Below are 26,093 nucleotides of genomic sequence, written 5' to 3' on the forward strand. Positions count from 1 at the left end.
AAAGTGCTGGGATTACAAGCGTGAGCCACCGCGCCCAGCCGCTAATTTTTGTACTTTTAGTAGAGATGGGGTTTCACCATGCTGGCCAGGCTGGTCTCAAACTCCTGGGCTCAAGCAATCTTCCCTCCTTGGCCGGCCTCTCAAAGTGCTGGGATTCCGGGCGTGAGCCATTGTGGCCGGCCTCAGAGAACTTTCATGCCTCTCATCCTTGTTCTGGCCCCCATAATAAATCATACATAATTGCCATTCCAGTTTTCCACTTTTTATATGGAATCGTGATTATAGGTTTTCATGTAAGACTTCTAGGAGCCATTAGGAAAGGCCTTCTTAGAAGAAGTGAAAAATCTCTACTGAGACCTGAAGGATCGGCAAGGAAAAGGAGTGGCCATGTTCCAGGCAGAGGGAACTGCATGGGCCAGGACCCCTAAGAGGAGCGAACTTGGTGATTTCAAGGAATGTATGGCTCAGAAATATTACAAAGCGGAGTGCGGGAGTAGGCTGCTGAAGGTTGAGGGCAAACTTTCAAAGACTCAGTAAACAATGTAGGCTTTCTCCTTGGGCAATTCAAAAACTTCCTAGTATTGTCCGGGCGCAGTGGCTCACGCCTGTAATCCCAGCACTTTGGGAGACCGAGGCAGGTGGATCACGAGGTCATGAGATCGAGACCATCCTGGCTAACATGGTGAAACCCCGTCTCTACTAAAAATACTAAACATTAGCCAGGTGTGGTGGCGGGTGCCTGTAGTCCCAGCTACTCGGGAGGCTGAGGCAGGAGAATGGCGTGAACCTGGGAGGCAGAGGTTGCAGTGAGCTGAGATCGCGCCACTGCACTCCAGCCTGGGGGACAGAGCAAGATTCTGTCTCAAAAAAAAAAGACTTCCTGGTGTTGGAGGTATTGGTATAATCATTGTAATAGGAATAAAAATTCTGTTCACTACAAAGGCAATAAACGAAGATTTATATCCAGCTTCCCTCCCTTACACCTTTTTTTTTTTTTTTGAGACGGAATTTCGCTCTTGTTGCCCAAGCTGGAATGCAATGGTACAATCTCGGCTCACCGCAACCTCCACATCCTGGGCTCAAGCGATTCACCTCCCTCAGCCTCCTGAGTAGCTGGGATTACAGGCATGTGCCACCACACCCAGCTAATTTTGTGTTTTTAGTAGAGACACAGTTTCTCCACGTTGGTCAGACTGGTCTCCAACTCCTGACCTCAGGTGATCCACCTGCCCTGGCCTCCCAAAGTGCTGGGATTACAGGGGTGAGCCACTGTGCCCAGCACCTTTTTTTTTTTTTTTTTTGAGATAGAGTCTCGCCCTGTCGCCCAGGCTGGAGTGCAGTGGTGCCATCTCGGCTCACCGCAACCTCCACCTCCCGGGTTCAAGCAATTCTCCTGCTTCATCCTCCCTAGTAGTTGAGACTACAGGCGCGTGCCCCCACGCCCAGCTAATTTTTGTATTTTTAGTAGAGATGGGGTTTAACTATGTTGGCCAGGCTGGTCTGGAACTCCTGACCTTGTGATCAGACCGCCTCAGCCTCCCAAAGTTCTGGGATTACAGGTGTGAGTCACCGCGCCTGGCAAAAAATAAAATAAAATAAAATAAACTTTTCAAGAACAAAGTTGATTGAGGTAGGAAGAAACTAAGGAGACACTGTTCAACAGTCTTCTAGGCAGGACCTCGCCTAGAATAGCTGAGATTTCTATTTTCTATGTGAGTTCCCCCAGATGACTGTTTCAAACTCTGTCGCGGGTGTGTGCCAATCCTCTTCCCATACGAACACTGTTACTATCTCTTGGTTTCATCTGCCTAAGCAGGGTTTTGGATGGCAGGAGAATGGGGGTGGGGGAAGCAAGGGAAGAACTGGAAGGAAGTGTGACTTTGCGCTATATGTGAGAATTCGCCTTTTTAGGGAAGACCCCTCAAAATCAAGAGACTTATCTGTCAGCCTCCAAATTAATAGCAGGCGAATTAGAAAGGGGGAGTCTTGAGGTGGGGGAGGAAGGGGTGAACTGATTAGGGGTGTATGCAAATTTAGGATCCCGCTTCGGCTCCCAGGAGGAGGGCTGTCTGCAGCCTTTTCTCCAAAGGATCTCAGATTTTTTCTTTTTTTTTTTTTTTTTTTGGTGGGTATTGGTACTGGAGAAGAGAGGTCCGGTCAGGAAAGAATCCCGGCCCTGGAGATTATATATCCGCCTTCGCATCAGCAGAGCAGGGACGCTAGGAGCGCGGGCGGCCCGCCGGCTAGTCCGTCCCCTGACCCGGAACCGCACTGGTGCCGCCACTAGCCGGCTGCCCACGTGCCGGCAACAGCGGCCACGTGGGGCCCCGAGGAAACGCCTTTACAAAGGTTTGTCCCCTACGCCGCCCAGTAGGGAGGAAAACCGGAGGAGAGCGCAGGAGGAAACAGTACCGGCTGGAGGCCGGTCTTGCAGGAGCCAGGGACTGCCGGGGGCGGGGCCGGGGCGGGGCCGGGGGCGGGGCTTGGTGGTGACCGCTGGCGGGGCGGGGCCTGGGACTAGAGGGGTGGGCTTTGGAGATCAGCGGGCCGACGCTGCTTCGTTGACTGGACTCTGGTTTCCGCCCTGGAGCAAGCCCTGGCCTGGTCGGCAGCTGGGCCGCCATGGAGTCCACGCTGGGCGCGGGCATCATGATAGCCGAGGCGCTACAGAACCAGCTAGCCTGGCTGGAGAACGTGTGGCTCTGGATCACCTTTCTGGGCGATCCCAAGATCCTCTTTCTGTTCTACTTCCCCGCGGCCTACTACGCCTCCCGCCGTGTGGGCATCGCGGTGCTCTGGATCAGCCTCATCACCGAGTGGCTCAACCTCATCTTCAAGTGGTGAGACAGAGAAGCCCTCCGGCATCATGGTCCCCACCCCCGAGGGCCCTGAGTCATGTGTAAGCCCTGGTCTCTTTCAGCAACTGTCTCAAGGGCCTTGCCACCCCTACTCTGTAGTCCCTGATTTTTTTTTTCCCCTTGAGCATCTTTGTGCAGTTTGGACTCAAACCTCAGAGTCCAACCATCCTACTCATTAGACTAGTGTTCTTCAAACTGGTCTGATCGAAAAATCACCTAAGGGGCGTGTCTAAAATGTAAATATCCCATCCTCATCTCACACTAATTTAGAAACTCCAAGGGGTTGGGAATTTATTTTTTATTTTTTATTTTTGGTTTATGGGAATTCATATTTTAACAAATATCTATGGTGATTTAAGTAGTGGAGAGTCCTACCTCTCAACTCACTTTTTCATTCATCTATTCATTCATTTGCTATAATTTTTCAGAAGCATGCTTTGTGCTGGGCATCACAGTAGCTGCTAAGGACAGAGACACCTTGCAGATTAAGGTGTGGTCCCTGGACCATGCCCAACGGCATAGGCAGCACTTGAAAACTAGCTAGAAATGCAGACTCTCAGGCCCTGGGCCAGAGCTACTGAATCAACATCTGCATTTTAACAAGGTTCCCAGGTGATTCCCTGTGCGTATGCAGTAAAGTTTGGGCTAAAGCACTGCTTTCCAGGGAACGCTTTCTCTTCTTTCTCTTTCATTCACCAGTAGACTCTTCACACGGAGACTTAGAGGCCAGGAATCCCAGGGACATGGGTGGAGGCCCTGTGGCCCTTGGGGCTGGGCATGCAGCCACACCTCCCCTCACCTCAGCCTCTGTTGCCAGATCCTCAGCCTGGGGGAAGGAAGGGAGGCTTATAGGAGGTATTTCAATGGGCTGGAATGACTTGCTGAAAAACAACATAGAGTTCCCCTCCCTTCCACTCTTTTCCACGAGGGCCTCATCCTTATGTAAAGGGAACCACAGTGGTCTGTTCACTTCTTTCTTGCCTAATTGCTGTTTGCTTTGTGCTCTCTCCTCCCTCAAAGTCTGTATAAGCCTCCCCCTCTAGTCCTTGTCCCCCAAAGATCACAATCTCCTTCAGACACTATTAATGTCCCCCAAGTGGCAAAGTCCCTATTCATTTTCATTTTCTTTTTCTTTTTTTTTTTTTTTTGAGACGGAGTCTCGCTCAGTCACCCAGGCTGGAGTGCAGTGGCACGATCTCAGCTCACTGCAAGCTCCGCCTCCCGGGTTCATGCCATTCTCCTGCCTCAGCCTCCCAAGTAGCTGGGATTACAGGCGTGTGCCACCACACTCGGCTGATTTTTGTATTTTTAGTAGAGAAGGGGTTTTGCCTTGTTGGCCAGGCTGGTCTCAAACTCCTGACCTCAGGTGATCTGCGTGCTTCAGCCTCCCAAAGTGCTGGGATTATAGGCATGAGCAACCTGGCATTTTTTTTTTTTTTTTTTTTTTCTTTTTGAGATGGAGTCTTGCTCTGTTGCCCAGGCTGGAGTGCAATGGCATGATCTTGGCTCACTGCAACCTCTGTCTCTCAGGTTCAAGAGATTCTTCTGCCTCAGCCTCCCCAGTAGCTGGGATTATAGGCACCCACGACCACACCCGGCTAATTTTTGTATTTTTAGTAGAGACAGGGTTTCGCCTTGTTGGCCAGGCTGGTCTCGAACTCCTGGCCTCAAGTGATCCATCCTCCTCTGCCTCCCAAAGTGCTACGATTACAGGCGTGAGCCACCACACCTGGCACCCCCGTTCATTTTCTGTGTGAGCACTTGATGTATAGTAGGCTCGGTTTTCAGAGAGGAGAGGCAGGTGCCTTCTGTATCTCCCTTCCCAGCACGTGGCTTCCTGCCAGCATCTCTTTTGCTATCCCATCTTTTCTCTTCCTGGCCACAGCAGCCTCTTCATTGTGTGGTTCCCAGGGCCCAGCCAAGCACTTGCTAGACCAGAGGATTTTGACATTTTTTTGTCCTCCTTATTCTTTCTCAGCCTTCTCTGTCCATTTCCCACTCCCATTTTCAGACCTGAGAGGCTCACCTAAATAATTTAGGTGTGGATAATTCAGGATGTAACTGGGGACATGGAGGGAGGGGTAGCAAGAGGGTTAGTGAGGGCCTGGGGGAGAGAGCCGGGTCCTGGGCTCTCTGTGGATGATGAGTGCTGGCTCTGTAGTGAGAGGGGGAAGAGTGGGACAGCTGAGTATCTCAGAGCACACACACATGCTTACCACAATCTCTTGCCTCTGTATCAGTTTCATTTTTTATTTTATTTACTTTTTATTTTTTTGAGACAGGACCTCACTCCATCACCAGGCTGGTGTACAATGGCACAATCACAGCTCACTGCAGCCTCAACCTCCTGGGCTCAAGTGATCCTACTTCAGCCTCTGGAGTAGCAGGGACTACAGGCGCACCCCACGATGCCTGGCTAATTTTTGTTATTTTTTGTAGAGATGGAGTTTTGTCATGTTGCCCAGGCTATTCTCGAACTCCTGGGCTCAAGTGATCTGCCCGTCCAACCTCCCAAGTAGCTGAGACTATAGGTGTGCACCACCACTTCCAGCTAATTTTTTGTTTTTGTTCAATCTGGGTCTTGCTATGTTGCCCAGGCTGGTCATGAACTCCTGGCTTCAAGTGATCCTCCAGCTAAGGCCTCCGAAAGTACTGGGATTACAGTCATGAGCCACTGCACCTGGCCCCAGACTAGTTTTTAAAAACAGTGTTTCCACAGGCTCTGAAGGTTAGGAAAAAAAAAAGAAAAGAAACAGTGTGCTTTCTTTCTCCTGTTCTAAGATAGAAAACCATGGCAAGGTATCCATGGATACCTTGAGAGCAGTGGACAGAATCGTAGTCCCTTTTTGACTTCACCCTTCGGGTCCTCCAGAGTACTCCATGTCCTGCCCACCTCGTACCCCCCTGGCTGTGTGTGCATGTGGAAAGTCATCTTGCATCTGTTCTCTTCCAGGTTTCTTTTTGGAGACAGGCCCTTTTGGTGGGTCCATGAGTCTGGGTACTACAGCCAGGCTCCAGCCCAGGTTCACCAGTTCCCCTCTTCTTGTGAGACTGGTCCAGGTGGGAAGCCTCAAACATTCTCCCTTTCCCAATGTGGTTAGGGTACGGGTGAACATTTCAGAGTACTTTTCAGCCTGGGTGGCCCAACCAAAGGACCAGCCTCTCAATTACTGGCCCAGAGAACAAAGGAACCCCAGGGAGACCAAGCTGAGTTATGGGAGGAGGGCACTCATGCTATGTACCAGCTGCCCACCTTGTATAGAGTACAGCCAAGAGACACAGATCAGGACAGAAACCTGAGCGCAGTGACCTCAGGTGGCAGTAAAAAGGCCTCAGAGCAGAGCGAGTTATGGATCAGTGCTGGGGAAAAGCTCTCTTCTCAGCCAGGAGAGGCAGCTGTATTACTGAGGCATCACCAGAAGCCCCAGGGTTCTGCCTCCATCTTCTCACCATGAGCTTCTGGATTTGCTGGCAGGCAGCCCTTCTGGACACTGCATGATCACAGGAGCAGCCCTCTGGCCCATAATGACAGCCCTGTCTTCGCAGGTGGCCACTCGGGCCCGCAGGTATACCCTTGGCATTGCCCACCATCGGGAGCAGGGGTGATGGCACCCTGTACCTAAAAGACCCAGCAGCATGGCAGCCTGGGAGCTGGAGTTTTGGGGACGCTAGGTTGTGTGGTTCAACCATGGGGTACCTGGGTGCCGCAGGAGGCCAAGCTGTGTATGGACGCGCTCTGAGCTCCTTGCCTCTCTTCTTTCTAGCCGCTGGGTAAGGGTGATGCCTAGCCTGGCTTATTGCACCTTCCTCTTGGCGGTTGGCTTGTCGCGAATCTTCATCTTAGCACATTTCCCTCACCAGGTGCTGGCTGGCCTAATAACTGGTGAGCAACTGGGACAACGGGGTGGACTGAGAGGATGCCTTTGGCAGTGGGAGGATCAGTCTAGGATCTTCCCATCGCTCCCAGCTTCTGTAGAGCCCACCGCAGAGGCCCCCCGTTATGTCTCTGTTTGTTCTCTTGCCAAGCTGCACTGCAGCTGGGGGTCGGGGTGGGGAGGGTCATATCCCCAAACTCCTTGAAGCTGCCGTCACTCCACTCTCCTAGGCGCTGTCCTGGGCTGGCTGATGACTCCCCGAGTGCCTATGGAGCGGGAGCTAAGCTTCTATGGGTTGACTGCACTGGCCCTCATGCTAGGCACCAGCCTCATCTATTGGACCCTCTTTACGCTGGGCCTGGATCTTTCTTGGTAAGTCTCGTTTTGAAGCCTGGGCAGGCTGGGCCCTGTCCTATCTCGCCTGCACCTAGCCTGGTGTGTCTCTGGTTCATTATGGCTAAAAAAAAGGACACATTACCTATTCACATAGACCCTCACAGGCACAAAACAGAACATGGGAGTGGGCCCCAAGGGCAGATGGCCAAGAGCCAGTGGCCTTCTATGTTCCAGCCTCTCCTGGCAAGAACTCTTCTTTCCCACAGGTCCATCAGCCTAGCCTTCAAGTGGTGTGAGCGGCCTGAGTGGATACACATGGATAGCCGGCCCTTTGCTTCCCTGAGCCGTGACTCAGGGGCTGCCCTGGGCCTGGGCATTGCCTTGCACTCTCCCTGCTATGCCCAGGTGCGTCGGGCACAGCTGGGAAATGGCCAGAAGATAGCCTGCCTTGTGCTGGCCATGGGGCTGCTAGGCTCCCTGGACTGGCTGGGCCACCCCCCGCAGATCAGCCTCTTCTACATTTTCAATTTCCTCAAGTACACCCTCTGGCCATGCCTAGTCCTGGCCCTCGTGCCCTGGGCAGTGCACATGTTCAGTGCCCAGGAAGCGCCGCCCATCCACTCTTCCTGACTTCGTGTGCCTCCTTTCCTTTCCCTCCCACAAAGCCAACGCTCTGTGACCACCACACTCCAGGAGGCAGCCCCATCCCCTGCCAGCCCCTAAGTAGGCCCTCCCCTCCCTAAATCTGCTTCCCCACAACCTGGTCTTAGCCCCAAAGATGGGCCTTCTCTCTCCCAGATAAGCTGGTCCTCCCTCTGCCTTTCCTCTCAAGCCCCCAAAGAGCAAAGGCAACAGCAAGACCAGCGGGTTCCTGCAACACTGTGAGGGGCGGCCAAGGCGGCCCCAATAAAGCCCTTGAATACTTTGAGATTCCTTTCTTGCCTATGCGCACATCTCCACGGGCCTTGCCTGTGTGTGCACAAGTGGAACCTTTGCCAGGCTGCTCCAGTGGTCCCTGTGCCACATCCAGCCCTGTTTCCAGGGGCAGAGAGGCAGGAAAGGAGAGGGCTGTAAACTCAGGTGAGACCTCTCAGCCCTGGGTCCCCTGCCTCATCACTGCCTAGGCCACATGAGAGGTCCCATGAGATGCTGTGACTATATTCAGTGTAACCCTATCTTTCACTTACAGGACAGATCTTGCGCCCCAACCTCCAGTTTCCTAAATTGGCTTCTAGTCCAGAGGTTGGAGAAAAGAGTAGTGTTCTTGGCTAGGAAGGAGGATGAGAACCTCTACTCCATTTGGGAGCCCAGAGAATAGAGACATTGGCCCCAGAAGGCACTGCCAGAAACAAGTTTATTTACACAAGGACACACAGTGTAACGGGTTACAAAATACTTAACTGAAATCCATATCCAGGGAGACAAAGCAAGGAGTGGGTTTACATGAGAACCAGACCAGCCACAGGGAGAGAGTGGGTAAGGGGCCGGGAGCCTGGGGCTCAGCACAGAGAGGCCTAGTACACTAGGCCTAGCCCCATCCCCATCCCCCAGGAGGATCTAAAACAAACACACAAGCACACAATGAACCGATGATGCTGGGACTCCTGCCCCTCCCCTGGCTCCCTCAATCCTGCTCAGGCCCCCATAGGATAATAAATATGTAAACAGACTGGTGGGGCCCTGGGGATAGAAGGAGAGAAAGTGTATGTGGTACTGGGGAGGAGGAAGAAGGAAGAGTCAGCCCCCTAGGAGCCACTTCCCATCTTTGGTTTCCTACAGGCTGGATGGCATTCCCTGGAAGCCTTGTAGGCCCACAGCCCCTGGCAGGGCTCCTGGGAAAGAGAAGGGACAGCGCCCAGCCCCCTCCTGGTCTTAGCTCCCTTGGGCTGGTGGTCAGCAAAGGGAGCCCAGGAGGTATGGAAGCTCCAGCTGAGAGCCAACTCCTGGATCCCTGGGTTCTGGCCTTACCCCTTCTAGAACCTCCATTCTCACCATCCCCAGGCTCCAAAGCAAAAGGCCCCAGGAGGGAGGTGAGCCCCTGCCCCTTCTCCCCGCAGCATGCTGGATGGCTGGGGAAATCTGGTCCTGACAGCAGGGGGGCTCTCACCAGCCTGGAGCCCCCCTGCAGGGACCACCTTCTCGCCCTGCCCAGGCTGTGCCAGCAGAGGGGCAGGGAGGCCATCCGAGTAAGGTGGGGAGCAGACCTGGTTCTGTGGCTCCTCCTGGCCCCTAAGAACCCAGGAAACCAGTCCTCTCCTTCCCCACACACTTTCACCCTCTCAGCCCCAGGGAAGGGGAAGCAGGGTGTGAGGAGTGTGAGGCAAGACAGCCCTCCTCACAGACTGCAGGCCACACCTTGGGCACCAGCCTCCCATCAGTGCTGAGACCAAGAGGAAGGAGGAGGAGAGGGGTCTGTGCAGAGATGGTGAGGACGAAAGAAGGGGAAAGGGTGGAGAATCGCAGGGTGGGTGCCCACCTCCCCTCCACTCTGCATCTTAGACAGTAGTGGATCCTCCAGATCCTCCCCTGAGGCTGGAGAAGGGAGGAGGGTGAAATTAAGGCATTTCCCCCCAAGTCAGCTGAAACCAAGGCACCGACTTCGTGTTCCCTCCTCACTCAGGGGGGCCCCAGAACTGGAGAGTACTGTCTGGGCCCCCATGCCCACCTTGAGCTGGCCCAGGCTCCAAGGGGGAAAAGGACAGAATGCAGGAAAATGGGTGGAGGGACACATGGGACAGGGCTGGGAAGACACCCCCACCCCCTGCAGAGGGAGCAGGCTTCTAGAGCTGAGGTGGAGGACACAGGGCTGGGGGCCTGAGGCAGCGTAGAGGAGCAGGAGGGGCAAGGCTGAGAGACCCACACGGCACACCTTGTTGAATGTGTGACTTTTTGTTTTTAATAGAAAAAATAAACAAAATCACAATGGTGAAGCCCAGAGGGATGGGGGCCGGGGCGTCACAGGGCAGGCTCCTGCTCCATGGGCTCCTCTGCCGGCCTGTGGGGCAAGCACAGGGGAGGGTATTGAGTGGGGTGCAGCAGCAAGGGCGAGGGTAGAGAGGTGGTGCGGGTTGCTGCTTACCTGGGGCTGTGCTCCCGGGCTGCCGCAGCCTGGGCCTGCTCGGCCCCCACCGACAGCAAGGCCATGGCGCTCACAGTCTCGGCCTCCTCGGTCTCACCTGCTTGGGCCTCTCGCAGGGAACGGCCCAGACCAGCAGCAAACTTCTGCACACAGCTCCAGTGTTTGCCTGTGGACGAGAGACAGGCAAGGGGTCAGGGAGGGCAGAGGACACGCACATGAACAGTCCCAGTCCTGGTGCTCCCACAAGCTCCGTGCCCCCTTGGCAGCCTGAGCCCCTCTACGTGTCCCCACGCACTCTGGATCTCGATGACTTTCTCTAGCGTGGCCACTGCGTTGATGTTGGGCTTTTGCTGCAAGACTGCCTCGTCCAAGGGCTGCAGCTGGCAGGGGAAAGAAGAGAAGGCTTAGGGTGGGGAGTAGGGTTGCCATGCATACCCCTCTAACTGCCCCACTCAGCCCCAGATATCCCTCACAACAGGGGCAAACACGGCCTTTTTGGACAAACCCATACTCAGAAAGCCTTCCCTGGCCATTAACTATTCCTTAGGACCACGGAAATGCTTCCTAAGGGGCTCGAAGTGCTGGCTGACCCCTTGCTGGCCCCTCAGCCCTCTGGCCTGTCACCTCCCAGCTCCTTCCCACCCCTTACCTCTACACTGAGCAGAGCCGAGACACAAGCCTCAGAGGCATCACAGATGGCGGTCAAGTCATGGCCTCCCTCCAGGGCCAGCACCACCCGGCCCCCTGCCAGGGTCATCAGCTGCCTGGTCAAGTGGCCAAAACCTTTGAGGATGGGTGAAAGGAGGAAGAAGAAATGGCGAAAGGTAATCAATTCAAGAGCCAGTAAGAGGAAGAGAGAAAAAAGGCCAGGCGCGGTGGCTCACGCCTGTAATCCCAGCACTTTGGGAGGCCAAGGGGGGCAGATCACAAGGTCAGGAGTTCGAGACCAGCCTGACCAACATGGTGAAACCCTGTCTCTACTAAAAATACAATAATTAGCCGGGCATGGTGGCACGCGCCTGTAATCCCAGCTACTTGGGAGGCTGAGGCAGGAGAATGGCATGAACTCGGGAGGCAGAGGTTGCAGTAAGCCGAGATCATGCCATTGCACTCCAGCCTGGGCGACAGAATGAGACTCCACCTCAAAAAAAAAAAAAAAAAAAAGAAAAGGAGAGAAAAAAAACACAAGAGGTGGGACAAATAGCACAAAATATGATGGGAGATATAAACCCAAATATATCCATAATAAAATAGAGCATCAGTGGACTAAATGCCCTATCACAGCCAAAACATTAACAGACTGGCTAAAGACTCCAATGACAAAGAGCATCACTGAAACACCAGGGACCAACAAGCCCATCTCTACAGCTCTGGCAGGATACATCCTCTATCCTCTGCTACCCCACTTCCACCTCCTATCCCCTCAAGGCCGGGGTTGGCAGAGGACAAATTGGGGGAGTTACCAAGATGATTCCAAGTCTAGGCCCTGCCCCCTGCTTTCCCCGTCCCCTGCAATATCAGTCTGTTCCCTGCCCCATGCCCCACTGGACTCGATATCCTCACTGTTTCACTTCCTCCCTCAATCCCCCAGCAGGCTTACATCTGGCGGTGACAGAGTAGCCACCCAGAGGAGACAGATGTCCTTCAACAGCATCAAACCCAGCAGAGACTAGGACCACATCAGGTGAGAACTCGTGGGCAATGGGCATCACCACTGTCCTGCAAAGGGATGGCCCAAGCTGAGCCCGGCAGATGGCCAGGCCAGGCCTCGCCCCACTGTTACCCTCCCAGAGACAACCCCCTCTACCCACACTGAACTGAGTGCCTTCTGCCCCTCCCACTGCAGGGCCCAGAGGGGCTCCCCTTGACTACCATGGCGCTTTTCAGTCCCTACCTGAAGGCTGTAAGGTACTCCACGTCTCCAATGGGGGGGTCCACACCTCCTGTCCATGCCACGTTCACATTGTACCCCACACCTGGCCCTCCACCAACCTGGCACCAGAGTTGGGGAGAGGGCTATTCTCACCACCTGGGAATCCCAAACATTGCCCCTGCCCTCACCCCTGCCTCCAGATCTCACTCCACTGACCTCTGCTCTGCCTGGAGGGGCAGTCAGATCAGTGTGGTCCTCCCACTAGGAGCCCAGACTCCCCAGGTACCAACACCACCATGGGCCTCCGTGGCTCCCCGCCAGGTCCCATTGTGCCACCTCCCAGAGGGGCCAGGAGGGTCTGCATTTACGCCCAGGAGCTGTACCTCTTCAGCAGCCCCAGAGCCTGGAAAGAAGTTCCCGTTGTCATAGCGATGCAGAGAGATGTAGAGCACAGAGGGGTCGTTGTAGAACGCCTGCTGGGTGCCATTGCCATGGTGAATGTCCTATGAGAGGAGGTAGAAGCATCAGGAAAATGGCCCACGCTCTGACCCAATGGTCAAATTCCACCTGTCAGCCGAGCACTCTAGCTCACGCCTGTAATCCTAGCATTTTGGGAGGCTGAGGGCTGGGAGGATCGCTTGAGCCTAGGACTCCACCCTTGGCCACAGGGCATCCATATTCTGTTCACAATGGTACTACACATCCCACACTTCTCTAACTAGGTCTGAGCCTCTGTGGTGTGGCACTGTGTAGGTGATATTCAAAACCACGGGATAAATGTGGCATATCTCCCTACAGAACCCATTCCACTTCACAGTTTGGGGGAAAACATTAAGGCTAGTAAGGAATTTAAAACAAGCAGATAAGATTCTTTTTTTTTTTTTGAGACTGAGTTTCACTCTTGTTGCCCAGGCTGGAGTGCAGTGGCACGATCTTGGCTCACTGCAACTTCCACCTCCCGGGTTCAAGCGATTCTCCTGCCTCAGCCTCCCAAGTAGCTGGGATTACAGGCGCCCACAACCATGCCTGGCCAATTTTTTTTGTATTTTTAGTAGAGATGGGGTTTCACCATGCTGGCCAGGCTGGTCTCAAACTCCTGACCTCAGGTGACCCACCCACCTCAGCCTCCCAAAGTGCTGGGATTACAGGCATGAGTCACTGTACCCGGCCTTTTTTGTTTTCCTTTTTCTTTTTCTTTTTTTTTTTTGAGACAGAGTCTCACTCTGTCATCGAGGCTGGAGTGCAGTGGCATAATCTTGGCTCACTGCAACCTCCACCTCCCGGGTTCAAGCAATTCTCCTGCCTCAGCCTCCCCAATAGCTGGGATTACAGGCTCCCACCACCACACCTAGCTAATTTTTTTGTATTTTCAGTGGAGACAGGGTTTCACCATGTTGGCCAGGCTGGTCTTGAACTCCTGACCCCAAGTGATTCACCCACCTTGGCCTCCCAAAGTGCTGGGATTACAGGCTTTGAGCCATTGTGCCCAACCACAAGCACATAAGATTCTGAAGGAGGATCCAACATTTACATGAATTTTTAAACCAGAGTTGGGCTTCCAAGAGATTTTGTCCTTCCTGAGGCTTGCTCCTGGCTGCTTCCCCAGCTCACAGAGAGTGGTGTGTGCCTCTGCCTCCACCATTAGGAGCAGGGTTTGGGAAGCACCCATGGTAGCAAGAGCAGAGTGCTGGGGCCAAAAGGCTTGTTCTGAAACCCAGTTACGACATCCCCAGCTGAGTGGCCTTGGGTAAGTCACGCAACAACACCTTTGTTCACAGAAATGGACATCCTCGTTCTTACTACTCGAGGTGGCCATAAAGTACTCATTGGGTTCCTGGTATACAGTCTGCTCCTAATTGTAGGGGGTGGGAGGAAATATTGGCTACTAGCAATGGCGGCAGCGTCACTACCGTTCAAGGTAGGAAATCCCCTTCGTTGCTTGAAACTGCAACCTGAGGGCCAAGATGGAACAGGAGCTAAATGTCTTTCACAGTTGAGGAGGGAGCCCTGTTGGAATGTGACATTAGTCATCCGGCAGGAGCCCCAGCGCCCTTCCTTCTGCACCCGCACCCAGCACCCGAGGATAAGGACGACTGGGGTGCTTGGAGGTGGGGCTGGGGGAGGAGACTTCCTGAAGGCTGACCCTGGTCCCAGCTCTACCCGCCCGTGCCCAGCCCCACCAGCTCACTGCCTACCCAGTCCACGATGAGGACCTTGCCCACGTTCAACTTCTGCTGTAGGAGTTTTGCGGTGATGGCTACAGAGTTGAAGAAGCAGAATCCCCTGAGGAGGGGAGAAAAGGGCGGGAGGTCAGCCTCAGCATGACATTTGCAAGAGACAGGAAGGGGCGAGGGCAGAGCATCTAGGGCACTCACATGGCTGTGGATTCCTCGGCGTGGTGTCCTGGGGGCCGGATGATGGCAAATCCATTCTGAAGAGGTGCAGGCAGAGGTGAGGGACAAGATCCAGGCAGGAAGGCCGTGGAGGGGGTGGCACAGGACAGAAGCACAAGCCAGGCAGGGAAGTGAACACAAACCAGAAAAGCAGATCTATATGTTCAACGAACAGTTTTGTTGGGGTTCCTTTGTTTTTTTTATGGGTTTTTTTGGAGACAGAGTCTTGCTTTGTCACCCAGGCTGGAGTGTAGTGGCGCAATCATGGCTCACTACAACCTTGGCCTCCCAGGCTCAGATAATCCTTCCACCTCAGTCTCCTGAGTAGCTAGGACTACAAGCACACGCCACCACACTTGGTTAATTTTTTGTAGAGACAGCATTTCACTGTGTTGCCCAGGCTTGTCTCGAACTCCTGGGCTCAAGCTATCTGCCCACCTCGGCCTCCCAAAGTGTTGAGATTACAGGCGTGAGCCACTGTGCCCAGCCTCAACGGACCATTTTGAATGCCAACCATGAGGCTTGAGCAAGCAGACACTATTTCTGCCTCGAGACACTCACGAGAGCACTGGGCATTAGTGTCTTTTTGTTGGTCCCTCATAACCTGAATTCCCAGCTGGTAACTCCTTCCCACCCTGGTGCCTGAGAGTTAAGCTTGCAAAGGACAGTGCCTCACTGAAAGGATCCCAAGGCTGCCCCTGTCCTCTGCCTCTGAGGAGCAGGACCATGCCAAGGGGCACCGAGGTCACAAGCACACGCTCACCTTGAGCTCTCCTGCAGCCACCTTGAAGGCCAGCTCCAGCAGGCAGCCCACTGCCATGCGCACAGCACTGGAGGAGTGCATCTCATTCCACACGGTGTCACTGTCCACCTGCAGGGCAGGAGAGCAGGTTTCAGCGTGCCCCCCGCAGGGGGAGGGCAAGAACAGGGGAAGGCACCTGGACAGTGGGCCAGCGGCTGTGGTAGGCAGGGAAGAGACAGACCTAGGAGAGCCGCCCGCCCACCCCCACTGCCGTACGCCCTACTCACCCCGATGCCCCCACAAGGCAGCACGGCATACATCTTCTGGCTGATGGGGCCTGCAGGGAAGAGGAATAGAGCTACTCTAGAAGTGGCCTCGGGCAGATCACCTGAGGTCAGGAGTTCGAGACCAGCCTGGACAACATGATGAAACCCCATCTCTACTAAAAATATAAAACTTAGCTGGGCATGGTGGCACACGCCTGTAAACCCAGCTACTCAAGAGGCTGAGGCAAGAGAGTCGCTTGAGCCTGGGAGACGGAGGTTGCAGTGAGCCGAGATTGCACCACTGTACTCCAGCCTGGCCAACAGAGCAAGACTGTCTCAAAAAAAAAAAAAAAAAAAAGGCGCCACAGGGCTTAGCCACCAAAAATAATGAGGGCTCAGACCCAAGTACAAGACAGGCCTCTGCAGCCCACACCAGTTGGGAGCTGTCAGTCCTCTGTCCTTGGGGACGTCCTACCTCTGGGAGCAGGTGGCAGGGAGAGAAGAGCATGATAAGCCGGGGGCGGGGAGCAAAGCAGTCCCCCAAACCAAGCACTTCCATCCTCCTGCACCGCGCCCCACAGCATGCTCTATGTTAGTGGTGCCCTCTGGAGGTGTGTGACGTGATAATTGTGCCACCTCTGCCGCAATAATGCCCTGTGCCCGTGGGGACAACCCTCCTAGCCTGGCCAGGCGGTCCTCCTGAGAGCCCCCATCCCACCCTGACACTGGACATGCCCACCTGCCCGCCCATGTGCCAGCTCACCGAGCAACTTCTTGCTGTCTAGCTTCTGCCGGTTGAGGGGGCTGGTCCCATAGAGCAGGGTGTGGTATTCAGAGTGCACTGTCTGGATCTCATCTAGCGTGGCTTTGCGACCCCGGATCCGCTGCCAGGAGGATCAGTAAGAGGGGTCACACAAAGGTGCAGCTCTCTCAGACCCTCTCTGCCCCATAGCCAGGGCACACAGAGCCACTTCCTGGCCTCAGGAGATCCAAATATTTTTTAGAAAGTAGATCCTGGCTCCATCATGACCTTACTCCCGGATCCTCCCCCACTCAGCTGGGGACCATTGGGGAAAACAGGCTGCAAGGGATGGAACAGGAGGTGGTGGGAGAACTGGCCCCGAAGTCTGGGGCTGAAGAGAGGATGAGGAAGAAGCATGAAGAGAGGCTTATCTAATGAGGAAACAAAGGCTGGATTTAAGTTGAGAGCCAGAGCAAGGAGGGGCTCCCTTACCTCGCACTTGCTAAGCAGGCCTGTCTCCTGCAGCCGGGACCAGATGCTCTGGATCCGGCCAGCATGCTCAGGGTGCACGTGTGTGTTCCCGCACATGCACTGGTGCTTTAGCATGAACGTGTCGTAGACCACACCTAGGCCACAGACCTATGTGTCAGCCAGCACTGCTCTGGGCCCAGGGTCCCAGCCTGGCTACCATGATCCTCAGCAGGGCTCATGGAGCTGTCTCCAACCCCCAGGTCCAAACACCTCTCCCTGGCCACCGCAGCCACCCTGCCACACACCTGCCCCCTCTCCTCTCCAGCTTTTTTTTTTTCTTTGAAACAGGGTCTCACTCTGTCACCCAGGCTGGAGTGGAGTGTGCAGTGGTGCTATCATGGCTCACTGCAGCCTCAACCACTGCCCCTACCACCCTGGGCTCAAGTGATCCTCCCACCTCAGCGTTCTGAGTAGCTTGGACTATAGGCGCTACCACACCTAGCTGTTTTTTTTTTTTTTTTTTGAGACAGAGTTTTGCTCTGTCGGCCAGGCTAGAGTCCAGTGGCACGATCTCGGCTCACTGCAACCTCTGCCTCCTGGGCTCAAGCAATTCTCCTGCCTCAGCCTCCCGAGTAGCTGGGATTACAGGCATGTGCCACCACGCCCAGCTAATTTTTGTATTTTTAGTAGAGACGGGGTTTTACCATGTTGACCAGGCTGGTCTCGAACTCCTGACCTCAGGTAATCCACCTACCTCGGCCTCCTGAAGTGCTGGGATTACAGGCGTGAGCCACCGCACCCAACCTATTTTTAATTTTTTTTTAAAGAGACGGGGTCTCACTATGTTGCTCACGTTGGTCTCAAACTCTTGGGCTCAAGTGATCCTCCCACCTTGGCCTCCCAAAATGCTGGGATTACAGGTGTGAGCCACTGCACCTGGCCTTTCCTTTCCAGCCTTTGCCCCCTCTTGACTCCTCCTGAAATTCCTTTGCTCCATTATTGCCTGTCAGAAGCTTCCCTGCTCCTCAAGCCCCAGCAAGGCTGTCCTGGACACTCGCATGAGTCTGATCTCTGCCAGCTGTGCCTCCTCGGCTGCACCCTTCTCACGGCACCTCCTGCTTTCCCCCTCCTGCCAAACCCCTGTGTCTTACTCCCCACTGGTGATACAGGGCCATCCTCAGGCACGTCTGTGTCCCCCCAGAGCCCAGCCTGTGGCACCTTCATGGGGAAGAGGACTCCGGTCTCATCCCAGACCTCACAGGGAGAAGGAAGGGAAGGGAGAAGGTCAGGGCCCAACAGGGACAGCAGGCTCTCTCTACCCGGCACTTCAGGCTATGGGGCAGTCCTTCCTTCAGCGGGGTGAGAAAGATGCTACCCACTCTCCCAGCTGAGGCAGAAGGCCCTGCCACTACCACGAACAGCTCTGGGGTACAGGGAGAGAACGAAGGCCTGTGTCCCCTCCTTTCAGGGTGCCTAAGGGGCCCCAGCAGCCTCTTCCCTCTCTGCCCATGGGGCAGACACCACACACAAGCCCTCTGGTGCCTGGTAGAAGGACATAACAGGTGGTAGGGGCTCACCTGTGGTGAAGAGGTGCTTGACAGGCTGGTCTGGGGGGCTCTTCATGCCCCCAGGGGCAGCAGGGGAGGACTGGGTGCGGCCCAGGGCCTGGTGGGGCACAGTGGCCAGGCTGAGGGGCGCCTGGTACACCTGCAGAGGCTGCAGTGGCTGGGCATCTGAGAACAGCTGGAGGAGAGGAGAGTGGGAGGGGGCTTGGGTCAGACTCAGCCAGGACAGGGGTGAGGGCAGGCCCTGTCAGGGCCTCCAGTGGGGCCCCAATCCAACCCTTTTCTTCCAAGTCTCCTCCTTCCCCCACCTCCTCCCACTTGCTCCCTCCAGGGACAGGAGACACATCTCCTCTGAGATGGGGAGGGACGGGGGAGATGTGATGAGTCACATCAAAGAGTAGCATTGAGGTAAGAGGCTGGGAGGGGCGGGGGCGGGGGCGGGATGGGGGCGGGATGAGTCAGGCCTGGAGGGCTCGGCTGTGTCCGCAATGAATGGAGTGCCAGCTAGGCGCGAGGCAGACAGTAGTAACGGCGGGGGCGTGTGTGTACACACACGCACAGGCACGCACAGGGACCAACGCACAGCCGGCCCTACGCAGGCAGAAATGCAGATACACACAGGACACGTGTGCACACGCGCACACCCGCGCATGCACTCACAGACACGCAAGCAGAGAGGCAGGCCAGTATCACAGACATAGGGAGGGAACTGGCAGCCTAGGGCAGACACAGCTCTGAGATCAACACAAAGAGCTCCCCCTTCTCCCCACTGGCCTCCTTCCCACTCCCCTTTTGCTCTCTACAGAAAGCTGCTCCTGCACAGCCTGGAAACCGCAGATGAGGGAGAGGGAAAGACAAGTGCAGAGGCAGGGGTGGGGAAGGACAGACGGGTGGTGACCAAGGACTGGGACCAAGGACGGGGCTCACTTTTTTGTAACCAGCACTAGGCTCCTCCAAGTCAGGCCCCTCCTCAGCACCACTCTCGCCCTCCTCATCCTTGACCTGGATGCAATCCTCCTCCTCCTCCCCATCCTCTTCCTCGTCCTCCTCCTCCAGGTCTTCCTGTGTGCTCTCACTCTCTGTGGAGCCCTCCCGGGGCATGGTCAGGGCTCCCTCCCCCAGCAAGGCCTCCTGCTGCTCCGTCAGCTCCTCCTCTGTCTCCTCAGGGTGGGTGGTGGGCTGCCTGGGCAGCTCCCCCGTCTTGGTGAGGATCTGGTAACAGAATATGGGGGCACATCAGCTGGGAGTTGGGGAGCAGCTATGCAGCCTATAACCCAGAACAGTCTATCCTTCCCTCCCTCCCTTCTTCCAGGCAGAGCTTCTATGTGAGTTAGAAAAAGGCAAGGTAGCTCCTCTTGAGAGGAGGACTTTTTCTTTTTCTTTTTTTTTTTTTTTTTTTTGAGACAGTCTCCCTCTGTCGCCCAGCCTGGCATGCAGTGGCGCGATCTCGGCTCACTGCAACCTCCACCTTCCAAATTCAAGAGATTCTCCTGCCTCAGCCTCCCCAGTGACTGGGATTCCAGGTGCATGCCACCACGCCCAGCTAATTTTTGTTTGTTTTTTTGAGACAGTCTTGCTCTTGTCACCCAGGCTGCAGTGCAATGGTGCGATCTGGGCTCAGTGCAACCTCCATCTCCCAGGTTTAAGCGATTCTCCTGCCTCAGCCTCCCGAGTAGCTGGGATTATAGGTGCCTACCACCACGGCTGGCTAATTTTTGTATTTTTAGTAGAGACGGGGTTTCACCATGTTGGCCAGGCTGGTCTCAAACTCCTGACCTCAGGCGATCTGCCCACCTCGGCCTCCCAATCAGGCGCAAGCCACCGTGTCTGGCCTGAAAGGAGGACTTTTCTGCCAGCCTGGTGCTCTCCTGTGTCCTGCCCCCAGCACAGCCCCAGGCCATTCACCTTTCCAGGCTCACCTTGCCCAGCTGTAGTTGCTGCTGCTTCTGCTTTTCCAGGAACTGCTGGTGCTGTTGTTGCATGACCAGCTGCTGCAGGGCCTGGGGACTCTGCGGCAGCGGTGAGGACTGAGTGCGGCTCAGGGGCCGATGCCGCGGGAGCTTGCCTACTGTCCGCATGCTGGTGGCCACACGTTCACCCGTCACTAGTGGGGACTGCCCGTGGAGTGGCACTATGGAGTTGGGGGTGATGACTAAGCACCATTGTCAGGGCACCTGACTGCCCCCACCACCGACCCTGAATCTTGCCCCCATAACCCCCTCTGGAATATCACCACCTACATACTCAGGAAAAACCCTGGGGGACCTGAAGCACCCTCCACCCAAACCTGAGCTCCATTCTTCCTCTTCCCCATGAATGAAGAGTTTCATGGCTGTAAGGTACTGCCTCCAGCAAGCCTTCCTGGATTCACCATCTTTTCCCTTCGATTTCCTTAACTGAATAAACTGAGTATACATGTAGTCTTGAGCCCTCTGAGCGAACAATGACTTGTTCTCCCCGTGGATCTTGCCAGGCTAGGAAGCCCTAGGACCAGGATCATGTATCTTTCAAGCAGAACCTCTTCTGGTGCCAACAGGTACTTAAGGGCTGTCTAAAGCTGTGCTGTCTAGTCCCATAGCTACTAGTTACATGTGACTGCTGAGCCCTTGAACACAGCCTGTCTAAACTGAAATGTGATATAAGTGTGAAGTATACACTAGATTTCAAAGACAGTATGAAACAAAAAGCAAAATATCTCATTGGTAACTGCATATTGGCCAGGCACAGTGGCTCACACCTGTAATCCCAGCACTTTGGGAGTCCAAGGCGGGGGGATGGCTTGAGCCCAGGAGTTCAAGACCAACCGAGGCAGCTGGGTACGGTGGCTCACACCCGTAATCCCAGCACTTTGGGAGGCTGAGGCAGGTGGATCACTTGAGATCAGGAGTTCAAGACCAACTTGGCCAACATGGTAAAACCCCGTATCTACTAAAAATACAAAAATTAGGCCAGGCGCAGTGGCTCACGCCTGTAATTCCAACACTTTCGGAGGCCAAGGTGGCTGGACCACCTGAGGTCAGGAGTTTGAGACCAGCCTGGCCAACATGGTGAAACTTCTTCTCTAATAAAAATATAAAAAATTAGCCGGGCATGGTGGCACATGCCTGTAATCTCAGCTACTTGGGAGGCTGAGACAGGAGAATCGCTTGAACTCGAGAGGCAGAGGCTGCAGTGAGCCAAGATCTTGCCACTGCACTCCAGCCTGGGCAACAAAAAAAAAAAAAAAAAAAAAAAAAAATTAGCTGGGTGTGGTGGCACATGCCTGTAGTCCCAACTACTCAAGAGGCTGAAGCAAAATAACCGCTTGAACCCAGAAGATGGGCACAGTGGCTCACACCTGTAATCCCAGCACTTTGGGAGGCTGAGGCGAGCAGATCACCTGAGGTCAGGAATTCGAGACCAGCCTAGCCAAGATGGTGAAACCCCAGCTCTATTAAAAATACAAAAATTAGCCAGGCGCGGTGGCAGGCGCCTATAATCCCAGCTACTTGGGAGGCTGAGGCAGGAGAATTGCTTGAACTCGGGAGACAGAGGTTGCAGTGAGCCAAGATCACGCCATTGCACTCTAGCTTGGGCGACAGAGCGAGACTCAGTCTCGAAAAAAAGATCAGCCTGGGTAACACAGCAAGATCCTGTCTCTACAAAAATTAAAAAATAGAAAGAATAACTGCATATGTATTACAGAAATTATAATATTCTGGATATAATGAGTTAAATATATGTGGTGAAATTAATTCCACTTGCTTCTTTTTTTTTTTGAGACGGAGTCTCACTCTGTTGCCCAGGCTCGAGTGCGATGGAGAGATCTCGGCTCACTGCAACCTCCGCTTCTTGGGTTCAAGCAATTTTCCTGCCTCAGCCTCCCAAGTAGCTGGGATTACAGGCACCCGCCACCACGCCCAGCTAATTTTTGTATTTTTAGTAGAGACGGGATTTCACCATGTTGGCCAGGCTGGTCTCAAGCTCCTGACCTCAAGTGATCCACCTGCCTTGGCCTCCAAAGTGCTGGGCTCACAGGCGTGAGCCACCATCTATGGCTCCACTTGCTTCTTTTAATTTTTTTATTTTTTTGAGACGGAGTCTCACGCTCTGTGCCCCAGGCTGGAGTGCAGTGGCACGATCTTGGCTCACTGCAAGCTCCGCCTACCGGGTTCACGCCGTTCTCCTGCCTCAGCCTCCTGAGTAGCTGGGATGAGACTACAGGTGCCCACCACCACACTCGGCTAATTTTTTGTATTTTTAGTAGAGACGGGGTTTCACTGTGTTAGCCAGAATGGTCTTGATCTCCTGACCTCGTGATCCACCCACCTCGGCCTCCCAAAGTGCTGAGATTTCAGGCGTGATCCACTGCGCCCAGCCTTCTTTTTACATTTTTTAATGTGGATGCTAGAAATTACGTATGTAGATTGTATTATGTTTCTACTGAACAACACTGCTCTGGGATGTGAACTCCAAGATGGCAGCAGATTTTGTCAAGAACAGTGCCTGGCATCCTGTAGGTATCCCATGGTTCCAGAACGTGGAAGAAATCACTAATGCTGTCGATTCTGCTAAGGGGAACTGTGACAGGGCTGGAGAGTATCCCTAACAGTTGGTCCTGACCTTAGCCCCCTCCCTTGCACAGCTACCTGTCCACTCACCAGCAATGAGGGTGCTCTGCTGCCGGGCCTGCTCCAGCAACAGCACATGCTGCAGCAGGGAGGCATGCCCGTGGGGGCTCCCGTCGCCCTCCAGTGCCACGCCCAGCAGGCAGCCAGGGATAGAGGATGTGCTCATGAACTTGCCCGTCAGCGTGCCACCCTGCCGCAGGGACTGGAGGGCCTGCCTCTCGGCCTCCTGCTGTGTCGACAGCTTCGGGGAGGCCTGGGGGGTGAAGGGAGGGGCTTATACAGCCTCAGTCCTGCCAACTTTGGACTAGCATCCCCATCTACCCACTATCTACTCCCCAGCTCTGGGTAGGGCCAACAGATCTCCCTTAGGGCCTTGGAAGGGGAAAACCCCAGCCGGGGGCATGCAGGACCTGTGACCTCAACACCAGAGGGAAGACGGGGTATATGCCCTGTACTTACAGTGAGGTGTGAGTTGGTGACAGTGACCGTGGCCTGCAGCCCTAGGGAGATGTTGGGCAGAGAAGGAGACGTGTAGAGGCTGAACTGGTTGGGGGAGCTGTCCAGAGGGAGGGCTCGGTGCTGAGGGAGCATCTGGGGAGCAGTCAGAAGAGACAGGCATGAGAGTGTGCAAAGGGGAGGCAACAAGGGAGGGCAAACTGGGGCCAAGGCCAAGGTCTCTGAATGGTGCCCAGTTCCCTCTACCCTGAGCTCCCACTGAGGGAGACTGAGCCATCAGGGCTCTTCATAATCCTGTGGGACAAATTCCCCTTCAATGCAATTAAGTCCAAGCAAGGACTCTCCAGCCTATTCATGTGGGCAGAGAGGTCTCTGCTGGGCACTCAAGCAGACAGACTGGAAGGAGCTGCACTCTTTCTTCCATGGGAAGGAGTAACTCTGTCCCCGCCCCACCAGCCCCCAGCCAGGCCTGTACCTCGGTGGAGATGTTGGGGACTGAGCCAGTAAAGCCATTCTCAGCGATGGTGCTGTGGGAGCTGTTGGGAGAGCTGGGGCCGGAGCCGGGTGCGCTGTTACACACGGACGATGCTATAGGAGAAGTGGCTGTCACCTGGGCCTGCTCTGAACTACCCCCCACCCCCGATTCCCAGACCCTCAGAACAGGTACATGAGAGCAGCCCTTACCCCCAGGCCCGGCACCTGTGATCTCAACAGCTCTCTTCTTAAAGGTGCTAATAACAGTCCCATCCTTGCGACGCAGGAGGGGACTGCTTCTCCGCTCGGCCACCTTCTGTTTTAGCCTTGAACGCACTTTCAAGTTGGGTTCAGAGGCTGGAGAGAAGGTAACCAAGGTTCAGATACGTGCACAGCAGCACACATCTGCAGTTGAGCCCACTGGGGTCAGGGCTGACACTGCCACAAGCCCACCTCTGCATCCCAGGAGCCATATTCTGGGAGGCCAGGTGGGGGACTCACTCACCTGTTTTGCGGAGGGGGAAGTCGTCTCGACTGTCGTAGGGCCCAGGCAAAGGCAGTTTGTAGGAGGGAGGCGTCCCAGGGGGGCCGCTCTGGGGAGGGGAACTCTGGTCCAAAGAAGCATGGTGGGCTCCCCTGGGGTGGGGGGGGTGGGGATGGAAGCAGATCTAGGTTATCACCCAGTCTGCTGGACCTGCCACCTGGCAATCTACATTTATGAAAAATCGTTTGTATGTAGGAAGAGGACATGGATCTTGGGGAAGGAATGAGGAAATAAACCAGGGATGGGGGTCCTGTCTCTAAGGAGAGATTGCAGGGCCCATATATGGGCACGGGGAAGAAGCCCCTTGCCATCCTATAGCCAGGCAGCCCCTGAGTGGCTCACCTATGCCCACCCATGCCTGCCCAGGGCCATTACCAGCATTTGGGGTGCTGTGGGAGGGAATGGTTGAGGCCGCCTGGTGTGGGCTCCTTTGACTTCGACAAGAGGAATTCCTGGAGCCTCAGCTTTACCTCGGTGCTGGCAATGGCACCTGCAGGACAGGGCACAACTGACCTGGCTGCTTGGGGCCAGACCCCCCATGGCAGGGATAGGCGTCACGGGCGGGGGCCTAGGAGGTCCCAGGAGGCCCCGCCTTACTCTCTTTGCTCTTCTCCTTGTTCCGCAGGATGAGCAGCTGCTGCTCCAGCCGCTGCTTCTCCAGCTCTTCCTGCCGCTGCTGCTCCCGCTGCCGCTGCTGCTCCAGCTCCTGCTGCCGTTTGGCTGCCAGCATCTCCTGCTGCTGCTTGGCTGCCAGCATCTCCTGCTGCTGCTGCAGGGGCATGGGGAGGGAGGCAGGAGTGAGCCAGGCCCGGGTGGGGGTTGGAGGTCTGGGTGGCCCCCCACACCCCCCTCACTCACCTTGAGGTGCTTCTGCAGCTGGACCTCATGCTGCCTTGTCAGGTGGTCATGCTGTTTCTGGAACTCAGCGAACAGGAGCTGCTTCTGCAGCTGCTGCTGCTGCTTGAGCGCCAGGAGCTCCTGCTGCAGTTGCTGCTCCCGCAGTGTGGGGTCCACAGAGCCCACCAGAGCCCCCCGTAGCTCCACAGGGCTGGGGCTGCCTCCACCCCCACCCCCCATGGAACTGGGCATGGCTCTTGGCAGCACCGGCTTCACCTCCACTGCAGGCAGAAGAGACAGGAAGGAGTTAGTGGGCCCAGCCCCAGACTCCAGTCATGCCTGAGGCCCAAAGGCTACCACGCAGGATTCTAGGAGACCCAAAGAGAACAGAGACAGAGGGGAAGTCAAATCCCTCTCCATGGATGCAACATTTTACCTTAATTAAATGAGGCTGAAGCCATGAACTTCAATAGGAAAATATAGGCCGAGCACGGTAGCTCACACCTGTAATCTCAGGTTACTTTGGGAGGCTGAGGCAGGCAGATCACCTAAGGCCAGGAGTTTGAGACCAGCCTGGCCAACATGGTGAAACCCACTCTCTACTAAAAATATAAAAATTAGTTGGGTGTGATGGTGCACACCTGTAATCCCAGCCACTCAGGTGGCTGAGGCATGGGAATCTCTTGAACCCCGGGAGGCGGAGGTTGCAGTGAGCCAAGATCATGCAACTGCACTCTAGCCTGGGTGACAGAGCAAGACTCTGTCTCCAGAAAAAAAAAAAAGGTTGGGGGGGGGGCCCGGGCACGGTGACTCTTGCCTGTAATCCCAGCACTTTGGGAGGCTGAGGCGGGCAGATCACGAGGTCAGGAGATCAAGACCATCCTGGCTAACACGGTGAAACCCTGTCTCTACTAAAAACAAAAAAAATCAGCTGGGCACGGTGGCACATGCCTGTAGTCCCAGCTACTCGGG

General features: G+C 55.0%; 2 protein-coding genes across 14 annotated transcripts in view; one reads left to right on the plus strand and one right to left on the minus strand.

Annotated features, from left to right (window-relative positions):
• Positions 1–2,369: 2,369 nt before the first annotated feature.
• G6PC3 (glucose-6-phosphatase catalytic subunit 3) lies at positions 2,370–7,997 on the plus strand. Of its 2 annotated transcripts, XM_032163802.2 has the most exons (6): positions 2,370–2,840; positions 5,812–5,918; positions 6,334–6,424; positions 6,623–6,741; positions 6,964–7,105; positions 7,336–7,997. In XM_032163802.2, the coding sequence occupies exons 1-6, from the start codon at positions 2,623–2,625 to the stop codon at positions 7,697–7,699; spliced, it is 1,041 nt and encodes a 346-aa protein (XP_032019693.1). In that variant the 5' UTR covers positions 2,370–2,622; the 3' UTR covers positions 7,700–7,997. The 2 variants fall into 2 exon arrangements, with proteins under 2 accessions (XP_032019693.1, XP_032019694.1); XM_032163803.2 differs by lacking the exon at positions 6,623–6,741 and having other exon boundaries at positions 2,512–2,840; positions 7,336–7,512.
• A 389-nt stretch (positions 7,998–8,386) lies between these two features.
• Positions 8,387–26,093, minus strand: part of HDAC5 (histone deacetylase 5) — a 47,230-nt gene continuing 29,523 nt past the window's right edge. For 11 of the 12 annotated variants that reach the window (XM_032163814.2, XM_032163805.2, XM_032163804.2 and 8 more), the window contains 24 exons: positions 25,143–25,402; positions 24,882–25,053; positions 24,660–24,774; positions 24,246–24,376; positions 23,951–24,097; positions 23,742–23,854; positions 23,270–23,401; positions 22,841–23,063; positions 20,120–20,331; positions 19,128–19,412; positions 18,213–18,378; positions 16,657–16,790; positions 16,186–16,306; positions 15,444–15,493; positions 15,178–15,285; positions 14,397–14,452; positions 14,217–14,304; positions 12,405–12,524; positions 12,043–12,140; positions 11,749–11,867; positions 10,798–10,931; positions 10,444–10,528; positions 10,149–10,314; positions 8,387–10,064 (listed from right to left, as the gene is read on the minus strand). In XM_032163814.2, coding sequence (XP_032019705.1) covers positions 10,025–10,064; positions 10,149–10,314; positions 10,444–10,528; positions 10,798–10,931; positions 11,749–11,867; positions 12,043–12,140; positions 12,405–12,524; positions 14,217–14,304; positions 14,397–14,452; positions 15,178–15,285; positions 15,444–15,493; positions 16,186–16,306; positions 16,657–16,790; positions 18,213–18,378; positions 19,128–19,412; positions 20,120–20,331; positions 22,841–23,063; positions 23,270–23,401; positions 23,742–23,854; positions 23,951–24,097; positions 24,246–24,376; positions 24,660–24,774; positions 24,882–25,053; positions 25,143–25,402 — 3,275 coding nt within the window. In that variant the 3' untranslated portion in view covers positions 8,387–10,024. The remainder of the gene's footprint in view (positions 10,065–10,148; positions 10,315–10,443; positions 10,529–10,797; positions 10,932–11,748; positions 11,868–12,042; positions 12,141–12,404; positions 12,525–14,216; positions 14,305–14,396; positions 14,453–15,177; positions 15,286–15,443; positions 15,494–16,185; positions 16,307–16,656; positions 16,791–18,212; positions 18,379–19,127; positions 19,413–20,119; positions 20,332–22,840; positions 23,064–23,269; positions 23,402–23,741; positions 23,855–23,950; positions 24,098–24,245; positions 24,377–24,659; positions 24,775–24,881; positions 25,054–25,142; positions 25,403–26,093) is intronic. The other variant, XM_032163806.2, reaches the window with a different exon arrangement.

Source organism: Hylobates moloch, unplaced genomic scaffold (assembly GCF_009828535.3).
Source record: "Hylobates moloch isolate HMO894 unplaced genomic scaffold, HMol_V3 SCAFFOLD_10, whole genome shotgun sequence".
NCBI classification, from domain to species: domain Eukaryota; kingdom Metazoa; phylum Chordata; class Mammalia; order Primates; family Hylobatidae; genus Hylobates; species Hylobates moloch.

Excerpts from the sequence above, each read along its gene's own strand:
- G6PC3 (XM_032163802.2), top strand. The coding sequence starts at position 2,623 with ATGGAGTCCACGCTGGGCGCGGGCATCATGATAGCCGAGGCGCTACAG. Across the intron at positions 2,841-5,811 it reads CTCAACCTCATCTTCAAGTG|GTTTCTTTTTGGAGACAGGC; the intron begins GTGAGACAGAGA and ends GTTCTCTTCCAG. Across the intron at positions 6,425-6,622 it reads GTGGCCACTCGGGCCCGCAG|CCGCTGGGTAAGGGTGATGC; the intron begins GTATACCCTTGG and ends TCTTCTTTCTAG.